This window comes from Clinocottus analis, unplaced genomic scaffold (assembly GCF_023055335.1).
Source record: "Clinocottus analis isolate CAN_PGR_092001 unplaced genomic scaffold, fCliAna1.0.p SCAF_14, whole genome shotgun sequence".
In the NCBI taxonomy this organism is placed as follows: Eukaryota; Metazoa; Chordata; class Actinopteri; order Perciformes; family Cottidae; genus Clinocottus; species Clinocottus analis.
In genome coordinates, this window is record NW_027175865.1 from 3,114,216 (window position 1) to 3,133,835 (window position 19,620).

General features: G+C 48.8%; 1 protein-coding gene across 4 annotated transcripts in view; it reads right to left on the reverse strand.

Annotated features, from left to right (window-relative positions):
- hivep1 (HIVEP zinc finger 1) overlaps window positions 1-19,620 on the reverse strand; it is a 54,389-nt gene that overhangs the window by 15,471 nt on the left and 19,298 nt on the right. Inside the window, exon 1 of one of the 4 annotated variants that reach the window (XM_068575241.1) lies at window positions 6,021-6,223. The exons of the other annotated variants lie outside the window; for them this stretch is intronic. Within the exon in view, the coding sequence (XP_068431342.1) occupies window positions 6,021-6,036 (16 nt within the window). The 5' untranslated portion in view covers window positions 6,037-6,223. Of the gene's footprint in view, window positions 1-6,020; window positions 6,224-19,620 lie in introns of those variants that run through there. 4 annotated transcript variants of the gene reach the window in all.

A 19,620-nucleotide genomic window follows, 5' to 3' on the forward strand; every position in this document is an offset into this window, starting at 1 on the left:
CTCTCTCTTCCCAGCATCATCCAGCCCACTCCTCTTTCTGCGCTGTCGACTGGGAAATGTGATTATTTGCGCCCCCGGAGCGCGGCGGTGACGTCACCTGCACAGGAATCGTGCACGCTTCTCAATCGCGAAGTGGAGGAGGAGGAAGAGGAGGAGGAGGAGGAGGGAAGGCGCATCTTAACTCCATTAAGGCGTCTGACAGACAATTATCAGTGAAGACGTGGCCGCGGACACAAACACATGCTAATGAGCTGGAGCGCCGGCTCGCCTCTACATGAAAAATGGGCCCAATAAACCGAACTTCTGACTTCTGTGCGGAACAAAGTGGCAACCTCCACCCACACGGAGCAGCCGCGGCACAACTGCACCAGATCCCCCCCATCGCCACCCGCCATCGCCACCTTCTGTCTGTTGCCCCCCCCACTGCAACACGTTCATATTGAGCGTGACAGCATGCCCAGCTGGGCCTCCACTTGCCAAATGGCGGGCACCAATGGCAGCTTGTCACAGAGTCCACGTGCGCGGCGGTCACGTCTCGGCCCCGCCCCCCCCAGCTCTCCCTGTAGAAGAGATGCATGTTTGGGGGATTTGGAGTCATCAACATGCGTGACATCACGCCAGTATTCCAGCGACAAGCCGGGGCGATGCCAGCGGGCAGGCGTGCGCCCGTCGGTGTGACGGCAAGCTGTCGATTCGACGCGGCGTAGACAGAGACGGCAGGTTCGACGTCTGGGGGCACGGCCAGCTGGATGTGGAGCCGCGCGGTGCGGCGAAGCAGACAAATGCAGTGTTTGGAGAGGAAGACGAGGAGGAGGAGGAGGAGGAGGAAGAGGAGGAGGAGATGCCTCAGCAGGCTGAAGATGACGAGATGGGAGTCGGCAGCTGCCCCCTTCTTCCCCCGTCACTGTGCGGGAGGGAGACGAAGGTTATGTAACTCGAGCACCTCCAACAGCCCGCCGTACTCGTCCCGACCGCGTGCGCACACACACACACACACACACACACACACACACACACACACACACACACACACACACACACACGTGCCCGCCCAGTGGCTTTTCCTGAACGTGCAGCTGAGACGACGAGTCCATTAATCAGCAGCTACTTTGATATTTCATCAATTCTTGAAGAAGAAGAAGAAGAAGAAGAGCAGACGCTCCCCCGTACCGTCTTCGTCTCACGCAGCAGTGAACTGAATATCTTGGGATACAAATAGTTTGTATAATATCATAATTAGTGGAACGACATAACAGGAAGTATGAAGACAATATTTGACTTTCTAGCCCAAATAATAAATGAATTCAGTATTTAGTCAGATGAATCTTTAAAGATAAAAGAGGTCAGACGATGCTGCTGGTAGAGCTGAACACGACCCGTCACCAAAACAACAATTAATTAAGTTATTTATCATCCAAACCTCTCCGACGTAAAGACTTCCTGATGCATTTCGTCTCCTTTGAGCTCCGGGAACTTGTGATGGGCATTTTATGAACAATTAATTATAGTACAGGCTTCTGCTGTATAATTACATCAGTATCACTCCCTAAAAAACAAAAAAAACAGGCTTCATATGACAATAACTCTATAATTAAGCCTCTGATGATGATGATGATGATGGTGACAGCAGCAGCCGGCCGATGCGTGAGCTCTGCAGAAGTCCCCGTCACCTTCCAAAGGAAGTGTGTCGATCTGATCTCAGCCTTTTCTTCTTCTACTCCTCTTTCCCTGCGGGAGGAGACGCAGCGACTCTGCAGCGTCCGGCCTGAGAGACTCTCAGCGCGACAGGGACGATGATGCGGCGCGGAGGAATCCCCCTTCCTCCACCCTCCTCCACCACCGTCCGTACCGAGAGAGTCCCATTACCCCGCAGTCCATCATCATCATCATCATCAGCTGGCTGGGAGGGGAGCGCAAAGTGACTCCCTCTCCTCCTCTTCCTCCCTCCCCTGACTCACATCAGCCGGACTGAAAACCTGAGCGGCTCGCTCTGGAAAGCACGGACAGAGCGCGAGGAGATGGGAGAGCGAGGAGATGGGCGTGGCCGGGAATCGAGCCGCCGAGGCGACCTGGAATACCCCTCGTACTGCTGCTCCCACGAGGGAACGCTCAAACACATGCATTGATGTGTAAAACACTTGTTCACGGGATATTTGTTCAAAGTGTGTTCACGGGAAGGAAAACAAAATTCCCATCAGACACACACACACACACACACACACACGCACACAAAAGGGCTTCACGGGTTTCGAGGCTGTTTGTGACTCAAAGGTCGGGGAAGTATTGGATCCGTTTATCAGGATTCAATAAACGTTTTGCTGCTTCCCGTTCCTCCGCTGTGAACGTTTTCTGCCTTTTTTTGGTTTATTTTTGACGTAAATTGAACATCTTTGCATTTGGGATGACACAAAGAACCCACCGCACACTTGAAGACATCGTCTTGGACACTTTTTTTGGATAAAAATGTCACTAAATAATGAAAAATGAAATGGAAAATGTCTCATGTTTTTGCATATCCGTCAACACATTTGAACTTCAGGGATTGTCCTCAGAGAAAACTTGTTTTTGATGCATTATTAAGCGTCAATGACGGACATTTGCTCTTTTGAATCTTTCATTTCAAAGATTAATATTTTAACAAGGGATGTTTTATGAAGTCTGGGCAAATTTTTCATTTTACGGATATAAAGAGAGAGAAACATAAAACTATAAACTTCATTTCATCGAAGGAACTTTCACAACTAAGAAAATAAAAAAATAAAAACAGATATAGACAGGTGATTATGTTTCAGTGAGGAAACACAGGTGCACCAGAGTTATTCTCAGGCGACGCCCGTCAGTCCAGATGGACGGCAGCGAGGCAACAGGAAGAGGAAGAGGAGGGTTTGTTTGTATCGGGAAACAAAGCGAAAACAAAGCCTTCGAGTAAAACCCTGCGCTCCCTGCAGCCCGGAGGTCAGCTGCTGGCTGCTGAGCATGCAGAGGGAGGAGGGAAGGAAGGAGGGAAGGAGGGAAGGATGGAGGGAGGGAGGGAAGGAGGGAAGGATGGAGGGAAGGAAGGAGGGAGGCAGCGGTCGATCCCCCTCAACTGGTGGAGATGTTGAAGAGCAACAGCAAAAAACACACCGCCTTAACTCGAGCTTCAGGTGGGCAACCTTAATAATGCATGTGTGTGTAAAAAAACTGAAAAGAAGAAGAAATGTTGCTCTTGCACACAAACACACACACAAGATGTTCAGCTCCAAGCACAAATGTGGATTTACTTGTTCCAGCTGCCCGTCCCCGTTTTCTAAAAATAACAACGGCGCTTAATAGAGGACGCGTACTCATTACTTCTTACCTCGTAATGCTCATGAAATATTGATCACACACACACACAAACACAGGCACACACACACACACAGGTTTGGTAAGTGTACGGCGCTGCTGCCCCCGCAGGACTCTGTAGGTGGAAGAAGCTGCAGACTGGAGGCCACTGATTATTGGGACTGCGTGGGCACCCTCGTGAAAAAATTGATATAACGAGAACTCGGCTGGGTGGGTAGAAAAGTGCAGCGTGTGTGTGTGTGTGTGTGTGAGGAGGGTCTTTTTCAGACCACATACATGCTTAACACTCCCCCCCCCCTCCCAAAAAAAAAGAAATGAAATCTGCCGTCACCGAAATAGAGAAGAAAGAGTCTCCAACACAAAGCAGAGCAGCGAGGAGGAAGACTGAATAATGAGTCGCTGCTCTCGCATCACAAATCACCGAAGATGTGAAGTCTGTTTTATTCAGGATGCTGTAAAAAAAAAGAGTTTTCTGCAAACGAGCGTCTTTACCAGCTGATCTCTTTTTGAGTCTTTCATCAATTAACTGAAGCACCTGGAAGGACACGGACTCAGTCTGGAGGCTTCGTGATTATGAACAAGACAACGGGAAGAAAAACATTTCTACTTTCAATTCCTCTCGTCATCGCATTTCTTTTTTTTCCTCGGGTGACTCGGGTCACGCTTGTGTTTTTTCCGATAATTCAAAAAAAATAAAGCCAGTATCCCTCGAAGAGGAACCTACAATATCTTTTGGGTTAAACTTGTCCTATAAGTGGGCAAGATGTGCATCATGTGGCTTCTTGCCCCAAAGTTTGAGGAACTGATTTATTCACCAAAATCCGCCAAACTAAACAGGATATTCAGTAAACAGAGTACACACACAGTATTCACATCCTTTACTATAGCAAAAGTACGAATACCACATTGGCAAAATACTCTATTACATATCAAAGGTCTGCATTTTAAAGAAGAAATGCATATTATATTATTAGGATTCATTAATGTTTGAGCAGCATTTCAGTCATTTTTAAATATGTGATAAACCAACGATTCATGTCCTTCTAGATTTATCTGTAAGTTTCCTTCATAAATATTTCGATGGCATAGCATAATGATGAGGAATGCCCCTACAGTATTTAATGGACTGACTGAAGGAAGCAGCAAAGTGCAGGCGGCGTGTAGAGGACGGCGGTAAAGTGCTGTTTCTGTTTCAGAGGAGACGTGAAAACATTGAGATTCAGCAGCGAGTCCGTCCCGAACACAAACACCCGCGCTTTTATTTCTGTCTTTTCGGAAAAGCAAAAATAAAAAAAGTAGGAAGTAAAAACAAGCTGCACGTCAAACTTCATCCAGTCAGCGTCTCCACTTCCTCCTCCGGCGCCGAGCTGACACACAACTCACCGGCTGACAGCGGGACGAGGAGCGCGTACGACTGGATTTCACAGCGAGAAACTCAAATGTGCACACATGCACTGAGCTGTGTGCGTCAGACGGAGAAGATTAAGGAGGAGGAAGAGGAAGAGGAAGAGGAGGGTGTCACAACAATGTCACCACCCAAAAAATACGTCCATTCTGTGTTACTTTTAATATACTTATCGATGTTTTATGTTTCTTTATTGTCGTGACTTGGATACTCGACAAAACATTACTAACTCTCTTTATTATTATTATTTAGAAATAAAAGCAGCAATATGTTAGCTTAGCTTAGCATAAAGACTGGAAACAGGTGGAGTTAAACGCTACCATGACTTTCGTCCGACGGTAAGAAAACACCGTGCAGATTGTGTTACCTCCAGACAGCGCCAGGCTAGCCGTTTCTACCCGTTTCCAGTCTTTATGCTAAGCTAAGCTAATCGACGGCGGGCCCTCGGCAATAAAGTGCATGAGTGCATTTCTCAAAATGTCAAACAACTTTCCTAAAATAGAAGTCACCTGAAAGAAAACTATTAATAAAATGTTCCTGAGAAACTTAATTGCTACAATAATGAAAATAATTATTAGTGGCGTCCAATTAAGTTAATTAGTAAACTCTTTGCCCTCCGGTTGACAAACTTATACACGCAGAAGCACTTAAAGGAGATCGCTGCGACACCGGGAGCATTTCAAATGCCTCAAACGGCTCTCAACATGGCGACAGTGAGCCGGCGGCTCCAAGCTAACGATGCTAAAAGGCGGCGACTACCGCCGCGTGGGTGCAGTGCAGAGCTCGAAGCTAATCGGTCGTGCACGCTCACGTGCAGGAGAGCGCTTTAAATACGCTGCAGTGTCAGAGAGCTTCACGGCAACGACTCACAGTTTAAAAAAAAACAAAATCAAACCTCGTCACAAATCAAACACTCACACGTCAGTTTGTCTTTCGGCAGAGCGGCCGGGCGCCCTGGGGGTCCCGTCAAATCAAAATTGAAAGCAGCGCTCTGCACCTGCGGGTTGAAGGGAACTCGTTGGGCGCCGCGGCTGAGTGACAGCTCGCGGACTGCTTCCTGTCTGCGCTATCGCTACTTTTATTACACGCTGAAGGAAAAAAAACATCGCAAACAAACGAAAGACTTTGCTGCACACACACACACACACACGCACACACACACACACACGCCTGACCTCACCCTGACACCGACGCCCCCCTCCAGCTACTTCACGGCGGTAAATGAACGCAGGGCGGCTCACTTTGTCACTTTGTTCCCTGTCTGGAGGACGAAATGTGAATTTCTTACCCTGCTGTTGGTTCATGGGACGCGCACTCAGGAGCTCCTGTTGTTCGGTAACAAAACGACAGTATGGAGGGAAAAAAAGAACAAGTGCACACAGACGCACACAGACGCACACACACACACACAGACTTGCTCGCTCCAGTGTCAACACCAGTAGTCACAAGTCTGTGTTTCCGCCCTATCAGCTGTGACTCTGCAGCGGCGCGGGGCGGTTTCCTACGAACAATGTGACGAGGAGGGGAATTCCTGTAAGGCTCAGGAGGAAGGGGAGGGAGCGAGGGAGCGAGGGAGGGAGGGCCTGCCCAAACAGAGCAGGCCGGGTGACGTCACTTAAACCGGCTTTGGCACCCTTCAGGGGATCTCTCTCTCTCTCTCTCTCTCTCTCTCTCTCGTTGCCCAACAGCTCGCTCACCACAGCTTCTCTTTCATATCCGCCTCAGCAAAGAGGTCAAATCTGAACAGTTGCACAGTTTTGTTTTGCCTTCAGTGTGTGTGTGTGTGTGTAATCAATCAATCAATCAATTTGAATTGTTTCTAACGTGAAGCGCAGAGCGCGTCCTGTGGAGGCGGGACTTGCAAGCAGCCAACCACTTGTGTCCTTTACCTCAGCTGACGAAATACGCGGAAAAACAGGGACGCCCGGGAGCAACGTTGTCCTTCTTTGTGACTCCAGAGAGGAGAGATAAGCAAGTGTGTGGGTGGAAAAAACAACAGTCTGGAAATGACCGTAAAAACTGCTGTTGTAAGAACTATTGTTGACTTTTAAAAAGTCAACAAGAGGTTGTGCGACTCGGTTGAAGCTGGGGGGGTCTGACCTGTACGTTTAACCTCACTGCACTGGGAGCAAAAAAACAAAAAGGAAGCAGCCTCTGCTTTTGTTTTCTGACGAGTCATCAAACGGCGTTCTGAGAGGTGTCCGAAAATAAAATGAATATTTACACAGCAAACAAGCGTGACCGAGCAGTTTCTGCTGCGTCACCGCCGAGGCCGCACATGATAAAGGATCCCTCGCGGGGCCGAGACTCCAGAACCAACAAGGCGCTCTGTAATTAGAGCGGCCGGAGCGACGGCGCCGAGACGGTGTTGTCGCAAAAATAAACACTGAGTCACGGCGACGGCCCTGTGCTGTCCTTAAAAAAACGAAGCGGGGATCACGGTGCGACCGCTTTCCTGTGTGAGTGTCGGTGTCGGTGTGGGGAGAAGGTGGAGGAAGCACCGCCTCGAAAATCTGAGTTAATGACAGCTGAGCCGCTGATAATGCACCCGGGCCCGAATCAAGTAATCCAGCCACTCGTCTAATGCGCTGCCTTCCTTCTGTGCGTGCCGGACGTCCGTTGAGTTAAAGCGGTCTGGAAAAAACACACACGATGGTACACAGTAAATAGTCGTGAATTGGATGGTCTTTTGTTGCTGAAAAAAATGCTCTTTCCTCGCCGCATACAACCAAAACGCCCACGCTGACCCCTTCAGACCCTGAATACCGAACTGAAACCAATCCACAACCACGATGAGGAGGAGGGGGGAGGGGGGAGGGGATGAATAATAAAGCCCAATCACAGAGTGAGACACGATACAGAAAGCTCCCATCATAACCTTCTTTTCACTTGGCTTGCTCTCAAAAACATTAACACGTAGAGTCGCGGTCAGAACCGCACACAAAGGCCACATTCACACATCCCCCTTTTGTTCGTCCAGAATGAGCAAAAACACTTTGACTTGTATCGGAAGCAAAGCGTCAAACTGCAGTGCGAAACCAGTGCGCTCGAGGTTGAGCTTTCACTTTTGGGTATTTGCATCATACTCCACTTTAAACTTCCAATCCACTCCGTTTAATCCACACATGGTGAAGTAAACAGAAAGTAAATGCTTCATTTTCTAGTAAGATTTCACCGCTGCAACAGTAAAATGCTGTTTGAACCGTATGAAGTGTAATAATATCATATATATAAAAGAATATATCAGTCCCAGGTCTGCTGATGGTGTATAAGTTTCATAAGCAGCCTGCATTTTCACTGATAATACTTATTGTGTTCCAGCAGGATATTGACAGCAGGACTTTTACTTGTCGTTGGATATTTTTGAAATATAAGTATTGGTACTTTTTCCTTATGTAAAAGGATATGAATAGTTGCTCCACAGCTGCTGAAATTCCCGAGGAGCCTGAACACGATCGCTCATCATCAGAGACACGGTTACAGCTTCGCCGGCGTCGACGCAACCGTGAGTCCAATCAGGGGAATCTCACACGTATCTGGCCAATAAATTTCATCCGGTTGACAGATGTTGCTCTGCAATCTCTGAGTCTGATCGCAGCGCCGTCCCTCGCCACGGGAGGAGAAACTACTGCAGCTGCCAAGCCTTCTAGGAAGAGAGACAACTCCTAATCAGATCTGGAGCTTATGAGGCCGAGGCAGCGGGTGGGACAAAAGGCAGCGGGGCCCGTACAGGAAATAAGGATCCGAACGCCGTGGAGGTCATTGATCATGTTACACAACAGCAGCGGTGTCCTGCTCGGGATCAGCTTCTGGACATCTGGGCTGCCTCTCGTCTTCTCTTCCTCCCGTTTCCAACAGCCGCCGGCCTCCCGCCGCTCACCCTGAGGGGAGGAGCCGAGAGGTTCACGAAGGCGGTCGTGACGTCGGCCTCTGTGTTGTGTTGTTCATGGAAACGTGTGAAACGTGCACGCCAGCATGGAGTTTTATTAGGATTCAATTCAAACCAACGTGCTTTCTTGGCTCGTCTTGATTGTGGAATAAAGACTTCAGCTGCATCCGGTTCAGAGCTTCAATCTTGAATTCATCAGTCGACAAGACGCTACGTGTTAGTCGATTACTCACTGTACAGTGTGCGATCCATTGTGGCTCTGCCATACAGTGTTGTGTGTGTAGTGTAGTGTTGTTACAGTGTGTTTCTCTCATGCAGTGTGTTGTTGCAGTGTGTTCTTACAGTGTTACGGTGTGTTTCTCTCTTGGAGTGTGTTGTTACAGTGTGTTGTTACAGTGTGTTGTTAGTAACAACACAATGTAACAACACACTGCATGAAAGAAACGCACTGTAACAACTCGTTACAGTGCGTTTCTTTCATGCAGTGTGTTGTTACAGACTCCCTCAGGTCTCTCCCCTTCTCCCTCTCTCCCTCTCTCCCTCTCTCCCCCTCTCTCTCTCTCTCTCTCTAACACTCAGACATTGACCTCTTGAAGAAGTCAACTGGCGTCCATGTGACATATTCGGGGTTCAACTAAAATGTGTGTTCATGATCTCATGTGATCAATGAATTGTTTGGTCAATAGAAAGTCACTGACCTTGTATAATTTAATTTATTTGTCCAAAACTCTTTCATTTCCTACATTTCAAATCAAAGAAAAGCAGGTTTTCGACTGTCTGCAAACGTTCTGCTGTCACACAAAACGTAAAGGCAGCGTTTGACCTTTTCGATGTGTTTTCTGGTGGATGCTGCAGCGGCGTCTTCCTCTGTGGTGTTATTGTTGCCGCCCACCTCCACGCCATTCACTGCTGTTTCTCTGTGCTTCTCCTCTGCCACCATCGGTAGGCAGGCGGTTACATAACCGCACCGCGCTCCAGAGACACGGCGTTCCCTCGCCGCCTTTCTATGTTCCTCCTCCTCCTCCTCATCCTCCTCCTCCTCCTCCTTCGCCCCTAAATCCACAATTTCCCCACCTCGTCTTCCCGTTCTCCTCCCTCTGCCTCTTCCCGTCATCCTCGACCTCACCCCCCCCCCCTCTAATTTCAGATGCTCTCCCTCTCTCGTCTCTTTCCTGCCTCGACCGCCCACACTCCCTCTCCTCCGATGCGATCGCACCAGAGTTAAAAAACAGAACCAGGACGAGGAAACCAACAACATGTCTGTGTCTAATCAAACCAAACTGCTGCACTCGCATGTTCACATCCAAAATATCGATGTCTGTCCTCTTTGGAGCTGCAACTCGCCGTCATTTTCACTATTGATTCTGATCATTCCAATAAAAACACACATCACGACTTCCTCGAGCCCAAGATAACCTGCTTTAGTTTGACCGACAGTCCAAAAACTCAAGATTTGGAGTTCATTATAATGAAGGAGAAGCAGCAGAGTCTCACATTTAAAGAGCCATGACGACAACATCATTAAATTATACCAATTTTGTTTTGAAGTTGCAGCTCTACACACAACGCGGCAAAAATAACGCTTCCAAACTAATTTCCAGAAAATCCACGACGACTAAACATTCACGAGCGCCGGTTTATGTCGATGTTGGGAGTCGCTCCATCAAAATAAAAACAGCTGGAGCCCTCGAGCTGTGAGGGAAGTAGACGAGGACGCAGCTAGAGACGTGAAAGATGTGGCCTTCGTTCTGTTTTCATGTAAATTGAGCAACATTGCCGTCTCCGTGTTGCTCCACGAACAGCTGATGGGTTTCTTTCTCGTCCAGGTCAATGTGGGTCAGAATGTCTGTTCTTCATTTCACTTTTTGTTTTTAAAGATAGAGCAACTCTTCACCGCTGAAGTGCTTCTAAAGTTGTTGTTTTTTTTTTTAAAGTGCAAGTGCCACCCACTGAGGAATCCTTCACCGCTGGAGGATTACCGGAGGGGAGGACGTTTCCAGGAGAGCTAACGAGATGACGCATGTAAAAAAAAAAAAAAAAGAGAGAGCGTAATGTAATTACGGTGGAATTCAACAGGAAAGCAAATCAACAAAAAGGATGTTTGCGATCGAATGGTCCGGCCGGCAGGAGGTCACGCATCGGCCCCTCAGAGCTGACGTGCTCCTCCTCCAGAGGAGCTTCATCTGTTCCCACACGAGGGGCCAAAGCCGGCGCGATGACCTCATGTGTTGGAGAACAAGTGTCTAAGTTCAGCTCTCCGGGCCGAGCGGGTTGCATAACACCGGCGGCTCATCCACCAGCTAATCCTGACCCCCCCCGCCGCCGCTGACGTCACGCGTCTCAGAGGAGGTGTAAATAAAGAAAGACGTCGGACGGACAGCGGGCAACCATCATATTTAAAGTTAAAAACAACAACAAGACAACTTGTGGTCTCCGTGACTTTCCTGTTTGAAACTGTAAAAGAAGAACAGCTGATTCAATTGGATAAGGCTTTGAAGCAGACATGCCAAACATTTCATGCTCCCAGCTTCTCAAGTGTGAGGATTTTCTTCTTCTGCTGCTGCTTTTTGCTCGTCCTACATTCTCGTCAACTGAATAAATAAAACACGTTTTATTTTAATACCGTCTACAAGCAAGCAGAATGTTCTTTGGGGGGTTTGGACGCCTTAAGGCTTCAGCTGCAGGAGGTGGATGCTTTCACACTATTTGTTTTTTACTCTAATGAACAGAAGTTAGCTTCAGCCCACCCCCCCAAAAAAATATATAAATACAACTTTATCGCATCAGATCAGGGTCTCGAGCCACACACACACACACAACAACAACAAACGCAAAAAAGGAAAGAGAAGTGAAACAACGCAATGACACAGCAGAGAACGAGCCAACAGGAGCAGGAAGAGAGGTAACGTCGTCCAAGAAGCAGCCTGCGTCCCGCATACCTGAGAGGAGAACCGGAGGAAGTCCACACTTTCTCAGAGAGCGGAGCCGCCGCCGCCGCCGGCTGCTGCTGCTGCTTTCCCTCCTGGAGTCACTTGTGCTTTGCGAGGGAGGGAGGGAGATGAAGAGGAGGAGGAAGAGGAGGCGGGAGGGGGGACACCTGACATTCCCGACCCAGACAGACGCACTAACAGTCAGGCACTTCCCCAGCTAACACCCGCTGGCATTCCTCTGCCTCTCGCGTCTCCTCACAGGAGGAAAAAAGAAAAAAGAGCCGAAACGCCCCAACGAGCGCAGAGCAGAGCGTCTGTCCTCCGTCCTCTCTCTCCGCTGTGTTGCTGCGCTTTCACTTCTCACTGCCGTTTCCTCCACTGACAGAGCAGCAACCACGCTGCTGCTTCTTCTTCTTCTTCTTCTTCTCCTCTTCTTCGTGTTCCTCCTCCTCCTCCTCCTCCTGCTGCCTTTGTGTTCCTTCTTCACCCCCCCTTCCTCTCCTCTCTTCCTCCTCCTTTTTTTTCCCCTCAACAAAAAAAAAAACAAAAAAAAAGCCCTTCTCTTAAATCAGGGAAAGCCCTCCCTGCCGAGCGGCAGCGTTCCCTCTCCTGGAGAAGAAGAAGAAAAAAAGGGAAAGGAAACAAAGCGGGATGGAGGATCTATAAACAGAACTAATTCCTCCGTAACTCACACACATCAGATTAGCGGCTATAAACCCACTTGTGGCGCACAGCCTCCCACGGCCCGCCGGGCTATAAATACCCCTCTCTGCATCTGTGCATTGATCCATGGAGGGGGGGGGGGGGGGGGGGGGGGGGAGGTGCTGACGGTGGAGGCTCGTCCTGATGATGACGAGTCATTCCTGACATTTTTTGTAAATCTGAAGATTATTTTTTGTATGAATCAAATCATTTTAAAATCAGTTTATACTTTTTTTTGTTTTTCAGCCCCCGAAACCACAAAATGTGTCACAAGGCGAAAAAAAAGAAAACGAAATATTTAATGAGATTCATGCTCGAAAAATATAAGAACATGAACGCATCACTTATTAAACTGTGTGTCGTTACACACGGAGTCACTTGTGATCAATACAAGGCCTTAAAATCAATACAAGGCAATCCTTGGTTTGCTCCCAAACTACCTGTGTGTTTCCACACACACTCGTCTGGTTAAATAAAGGTTTAAATAAAATAAATCAAACGATAGAAAGGAAATGTTTGAGAAGACTCTCTGAAGCGGTTTTCTGTTTGCGTTTGAATAAAAAGAGACACATCGACATAGAAATGCTGGTGGAGAGGCGTCTTTACAGGCTAGCAACTGTTTCCCGCCGTTATGCTAAGCTAAGCTAACCACCTCCTTTTGAGGTGTGATCAAATCTTCATCGTGTCACCTTGACATGAACACTATTTTTCTTTGCGTAACCGTAACGCTAAACGAGTCGATGAGCAGGACAAGGCTGATAACAACACACATACACACACACACACACCCCATCAGACAGAAAAACAACACACACACACACATCCCTGAGACTCACAGTTAGTCATGCCGTGCACATGATACACATTTAAAAGATGAAATCACGGCGCTAAACAATGCCCGGATTTCATTTTACAAGACACACCTGAGCCACAGACTGAGTCACACATCTACACCCTGCAGGTACACACACACACACACACACACACACACACACACACACACACACACACACACACACAGTTTCCTTATTATTTATTTTGATAAATGTGTGTTTGGGGGTCGCCGGCAGCTTCGCTTAGCGCTTTAACTGAACTCAACCAGAAAGGGGAGGTCTAAAAATATCACCGGAGGATTTTTCTTTTTTCTTTTTTTTTTTTAAAACTCGCTCTTCCTCTCTGTTTTTGAGGAGGAGCGTCGCGGCTCAGAATCCCCCAGAGTCTCTCCCGCCCGCGAGGCATCGAGGAGCCGAAGCCCCCCTCCTCCCTCGCCTCCCTCGCCTCCCTCGCCTCCCAACATCTCTTCCCATGGCAACAGCGGCTAAAGGGAGAGACGGCCCGTGTTACGCAAGAGGATGAAGCTCTGCCAGCAGGCAGGCACCCCTTCCTCCTCCTCCTCCTCCTCCTCCTCCTCATCTTCTTCTCCCCACATATTTGTACGGCTTCCCTATTAACCCTCTTTACGTTCGCCCCTACATCGCTCTCCTCACCCTGACACCTCCCTCCCTCCCTCTCTTCCTCGCTCCTCATCACACCCTCAACTCTGGCGCTCTGCCATCTTCTCCTTCCTCGACCCTTTTTTTCATTTCTCCCCCTTCGCTCCCCGCGTTCGTCTTCCTCGCGTTCGTCTTTGACCGTGGCTGCAGGACCACTGCGGCTGACTGGCTTTCGCGAAACAAATATTTATTTTTTACAAAAGCTACTTCTACAGTCAAACCGGTCCGTCTGCCGCTGGCGCTCGGTGTGACCCCGTGACCCCGGCTGTGAGCGTGCCGCAGAGCCGCCGCCCCCCTTTGCAGGGTTCCCGCCAAAACCTTTAAGACCTATATATTATAACGCCACGTAGAGCGAGGCGCAACAAACTTAGTAGCTTTAGAAGTGACACTTTTCATCAAAGCCAGAAAGGGGATTTGCCGTGAACGGTACGGCGTCAGGGTTCAGGGTCGTGGAGGACGACGGCTCCTCGCGCCCGAACGCCAACGCGTCTCTTCGCTCCTGCAGCACGACAACCTCCTGACCTCGCTGTGAACAGAAGTGCGCGTACGTCTTTAAAACATTGACCCGACCTCGCCGACCCCAGCTCCTCCCTGATGACTCACTGACTTTTTTTGGGGGGGGCCGGTGGGGGGGGGGGGGGTTTCAATCTTTCACCATCGACCTGCCGGAGTCCACGGGGTCGTTGGGCAACCGAGAACAGCTCCCAACCGAGCGCTCCCTCCCACTCCCACTCCTCCTCCGCATACCTCGCTGAGTCGATACCTTACTAAAAACAACACGCACGGATGAAACAAACACGTTTGCAGCCGATGGCGAGCGGCGAGGAAACCAAACAAAAGAGTTGATGAATAAACGGGCCTGTTGGCCCCTACAGGGGGAACTAAAACCTCCCACTTAAAATGTGTTAGCTTAGCTTAGCATGAAAACTGGAGGCAAGGCGAGTACAAGCCGACAAGATGTTTTTTTTTACACATTATCGTCTTAATACCACGAAAGGCCGGCTGAATCTTTCTCTACGACCATTTCAAAACGCTCGTGTTGCCGCTAAATGCACAGCTGTGCTTCAGGTGTCCTCTCCCCGAGCTTCTCCTCGGATCGCTGAGGGTTTTAAGACGAGAGGAGGACAAAAAAAAACGAAGGCGACGCTCAAAAGAAGCAGCGAGGCTTCTCGCTACGAGGAGCGAGAGTTGCTTTTTAAGAAAGCAGGCCGACCCGTCGCAGCAGTTTTGTCGCCTGCGGGCGCAGCGACAGTTTTATGGTAGTTGGTCTCCCCTCCTCCCTTTTCCCTCCTTCCTCCTCCTTCCTTCCTTCCTTCCTCCTCCTCCCTGTGCTCGTGACTCTTACGCTGCTATCCCACGCGGCGGCGAGAAAGACGGCGACGACCTTTGGCCTTCCCGCCCGTCCCGCCCACCTGGAGGCCGACTAGACTCCACGAGCTGAACCTCAAGTGCAAGTTGCCCGGCCTTAAAATTCACCGTAGCGCGTGTGTGTGTGTGTGTGTGTGTGTGTGTGTGTGTGTAATCAGCGAAAGGGAAAAAAAACACACGCCTCGTGATGCCGTGAGCAAAATTAAGACGCCGCCACTGAATTAATTATGAGCGGTTGTGTCGCTGCGGCAAAAGCGGCTCGGTTGGCACGACGGGAAACGAGAGTCAGCAGCTCTCCTCTGGCGACGGACTTATGAATCAATGCATGACCCGAGCGCTGGCGGAGACTGGACGCTGACTTAAAGGGGGGAGGAAAAAGAGTGAGGACAAGGAGAGGAATGTCTGAGTGCACCTTCAGGGCTCGTCACTCGGAGGAGGGAGACACCACATCTGACGCGACGTCGGCACATTTCCACCATTTTCTCCCTCTGACCCTCTCTGCCCAGCTCTGTGCCAGACACTCGGGTCGAGCTGACGGCGACGTACGCTCAGGGAACACTTTGTAAAGATGGAAAAGTTGCACAAACGCGCTCTGGAAACAAACCTCGCCTAGTAGATATTTGTGCAGGAAAAGTGATAAGCTGATGAGCATGTGAATTATTGCGATATGGTTCAAAACACAGGCTGTGTTGAGGCCACAGTGACCTTTGACCTAAATCACTTTCTGGAGACTGAAACCTTCCTGAAATGAATACATAAACTACTATTTTTCTTCTCCATTTGTTTGACTGGAACAGTTTTTGGGGGTTTCTGTCTTCCAGCCTTTTTATCTCCGTTACAAATCCATCATTCAACCAGTGAGCCTGCACTGAAATCCATCAGCTCACATGAATATATTTAAAGTGTCAGACTTTTTGTTTGTATAGATAAAAACAGGCCATTTTTAAAGAAGTCACATTTGATAAAAAAAAAAAAACATATTTCACAAACAAAACAAAACGCTCGTCCAATCAGACTCGTGACGCGATAAGTGACACGACGTTCATTTTACAATTATTAATCAGCTCTGCTAGACGGAGGAGAGCCGGTCTGATGAGGTGCTTCTGATGAGACAATTAGCAATAGTTGCCGCTTGTTTTCCTAATTGATTGATCAACTAATCGCTGCAGCTGCAGGAGGAAGACGTGTCTGTGCGAGTGCAGCAGGGCCGCGTCTCTCTTCCACGACGTCACACTCCGAATAATCCCAAACTTTCCGTGCTCTCGAACTACTCACCGTGCATTTACATCTGCTCGCCTTGTTTCTTGTTAACCAGCCTCTCTGAGCCCTCCTCCACCCTCCTCCGCCCTCCTCCACCCTCCTCCACCCCCTCCTGCACAGTCGTGGGAGCTTCCAGTAGGACACCAGGAACAGCACCTGCAGACCGAGACTCATGCTGCTCTGTTTCCCTGGCAACCCCTACATCGGGCTTTGCGTGTGCAAACCATTAAGCAATGCCAGCTCTGCATACACACACACACACACACACACACACACACACACACACACAGGGAAAAGCGCCCCCACACAACAAACCTTTTAAGGGTTTCCGGCTTGCAGGCGATCCCTTAAAGCTTTTTTTTTTTTTTTTACATTTATGTATGTGTGTTTTTTTTTTTTGCTAAACTCCTGCAGCTTAACTGGCATCACATCCTCCCTCCCACCTCCCCCACCCCCTCACTCCCATAATCCTAAAAAAAAAAAAAAAGAAAAGACAAACGTTGTCCGCAGGTTGTGTCGGGGCAACTTCTCCTTGGATGACATCGCTGCGTCTGGAGGAGCTCTCCTCTCCGCCCCCCCATCTGTGTGTCGTGAGCACATCTCGGAAAATAATGTGACATCCAGCCGTCGCCAGCGCCGGGAGAATTTCTTCCACTATTCTGGGTCCCTGCGCTGACGCGAGCGGAGGCAGAGCCTGCCGGCCCGGTCCGATTTATTTCCCCCTCCCTTCCCCCCCTGAACTCGTCATTCCCACTCAGACGGCGCTCACGCCTCTCCGAGTTGCCAACATCGATGCCGCTCAGCAAAGTTTCAAGGAAGTGGCTCCACAGGGGAGGGGGTGGTGTGTGTGTGTGTGTGTGTGTGTGTGTGAGGGAGGGAGGAGGGAGGTGGGGGCAGAAACGCTCACCTGTGGAGGGGAGAAAGGTACCAACATGTTGGGGGTCAACCGTTCGTTAGCTCCAATTTAACTCGGCGTCTCTGAGGCCTTCACTTGTGCTTCGCTTTGAAAAGTTTAAGCCCAATAATTTGATTCATTGGGCAGCAGATACACACATGCGCGCACACACACACACACACACACACACACACACACACGCACAGACACACGCAAATGCACACACACACACGAAGGCCATGAACAGTCAGGTAATTTGTCTTTAGGGGGATCGCACGTAAAGGGCTGAGTGGGTGACGACGCACACAGGCGCGTGCACACACACACACACACACACACACGCACGCACACACACGCACGCACACGCACACCTGCAGCAGCTGTGGGCGTCTGAGCAGCAGCAGGTAAACAGGACTTGGCAGGATGTTAATGAATGATGCCTCGATCCTCCGTGGAGCATTTTGTGTCACACGGATCTGAGCGTCTCTGCCTCCAGAGAGAGACGCTCGCGGCTCAAGAGGAGAAGGTGCGCGACTTAACGAATGGAGACACACACACACACACACACACACACACACACACACACACACAGGCCTGTTCTGCACAAGCAGGCAGGTGGTGCTGGCTGTGGTATTAGTCACCAGCGTCTGAGAGACCGGGCAGAGTTTGACAGACATTCATACCGAGAGTCTGCACACAGCGAGTGGTTTTTCGGCGAGGTGGGAGGAAGAAACGCCAAAAGTGGGCGGGAATTCAAATCGTGTCTTTGTTTCATGTGAGAGTAAACTGAAGCTCTTTGTGGTCTATACAAGTATGAGAAAGTGTTGGTTTTTTTTTGTCCAAACCGACTGCTCGAACTCAAAACGACGGATCGAGAACATAAAAAAAACGGGCAGAACATGCGCGACAGGGAAAGTGTTGCAGGTCAGAGGTCAGAGGTCACCGAGCGGGAGCCGGCGTGTGAACACAGACGAATTAAACGGCTTCAAGAGGATTGGCATTTCATGGAAAGTTGAACTGTGATCATAATATATTTGGTTACAGACGCATCAGGATTAACCGGATGACCTTTTTGCGGAGCAGTAATTAATAAACGGGCCCATTAGGATGGACAGACTCTTTATTCTGCCGTTAGTTCAACACTTTGAAAAAGACACAGAGAAGACAAATGTCAGCTCACAACAGAGGATGAAAGAGAAAGAGACAGAGTGAGTGAAAGAGAAAGACACTCCAAATAAACGTCTGTTATCACCGTCTGTTGCTGGAGGAGGCAACACAACGCTGACTGACACAAGTACTGCAATACTTGCATGTTTGCAGTATTATGAGCCGGGTGTTTGTGGTGACTTTCCCGGAAAAAGAAAAAAAAAACGCCGTCGTAAAGTTTTCTCCATTGAATACACACAACAATGGAAGTGTGCACATTCCTGGTTAAGGATGCAACTTACGACTATTTTCTGTTAACAAAGAATGCTGATTATTATCATCACACAATGAAAACGGCACCAGGAGGAATCAGAGTACAAAGTACATAAAAGTAAGAAATACTGATGAAAGTAAAAACTCATGCATTGAAAATCCAACAAACAAAAGTACACAAGTGATCAAAGTACCGAGATACAAAGTTTAGAAAGTTGCTGATTAACACATTTTTCAATGATTGATCACGGTGTGTTGTCTCGTCTGCTAATTAAACGATTAAATAATAATAATAATGATTAAATGAAATTTAAAAAGAAATTCCCCAATAAATGTATCCTTAATAATAATAAATATATATGCACAATGTTCCTATTTCAAAGTGAGCGTTTGACTGTCGCTCACCAATTAGCCGCCCCACAGATCGGCTTCCTCTAAACCAGATGTGACCAGGTGTTGGGGAGGTTCCTCGCTCCGCCACCGCGGTGAACTTGTTAACCTGAGGGGCGGATTCGTCACGAGGGTTCACATGACAAACGGCCCGAGGTGATAAAACAACAAAACACACACACACACACACACACACACACACACACAGCCACCTGTGAGCTACGCCTCACAATGAAGAGTTCACGCAAAAAGAAAAAAGGTGCACAACATCCAGAAAAATCACTTTTTCCATCCTGAAAAGCTTATTTTGCAGAATGTCTTTGAAAGCAACACACACGCACACACACACACACACACACACGGGGGAAAGATTAGAGTATATTCTTTTATTCCTCACTCAATAAGAAGGAATAAACATCATCCCACATTGCAGGACTGCCAAAGTGAGCCATTTCTTTCACCATATTCGATTTCATTCGCACAGAAATATGGCCGTAAATACGCCTCCCCTCCCCGTCTCCCGGCGCCGCCTCCTGTCAAAG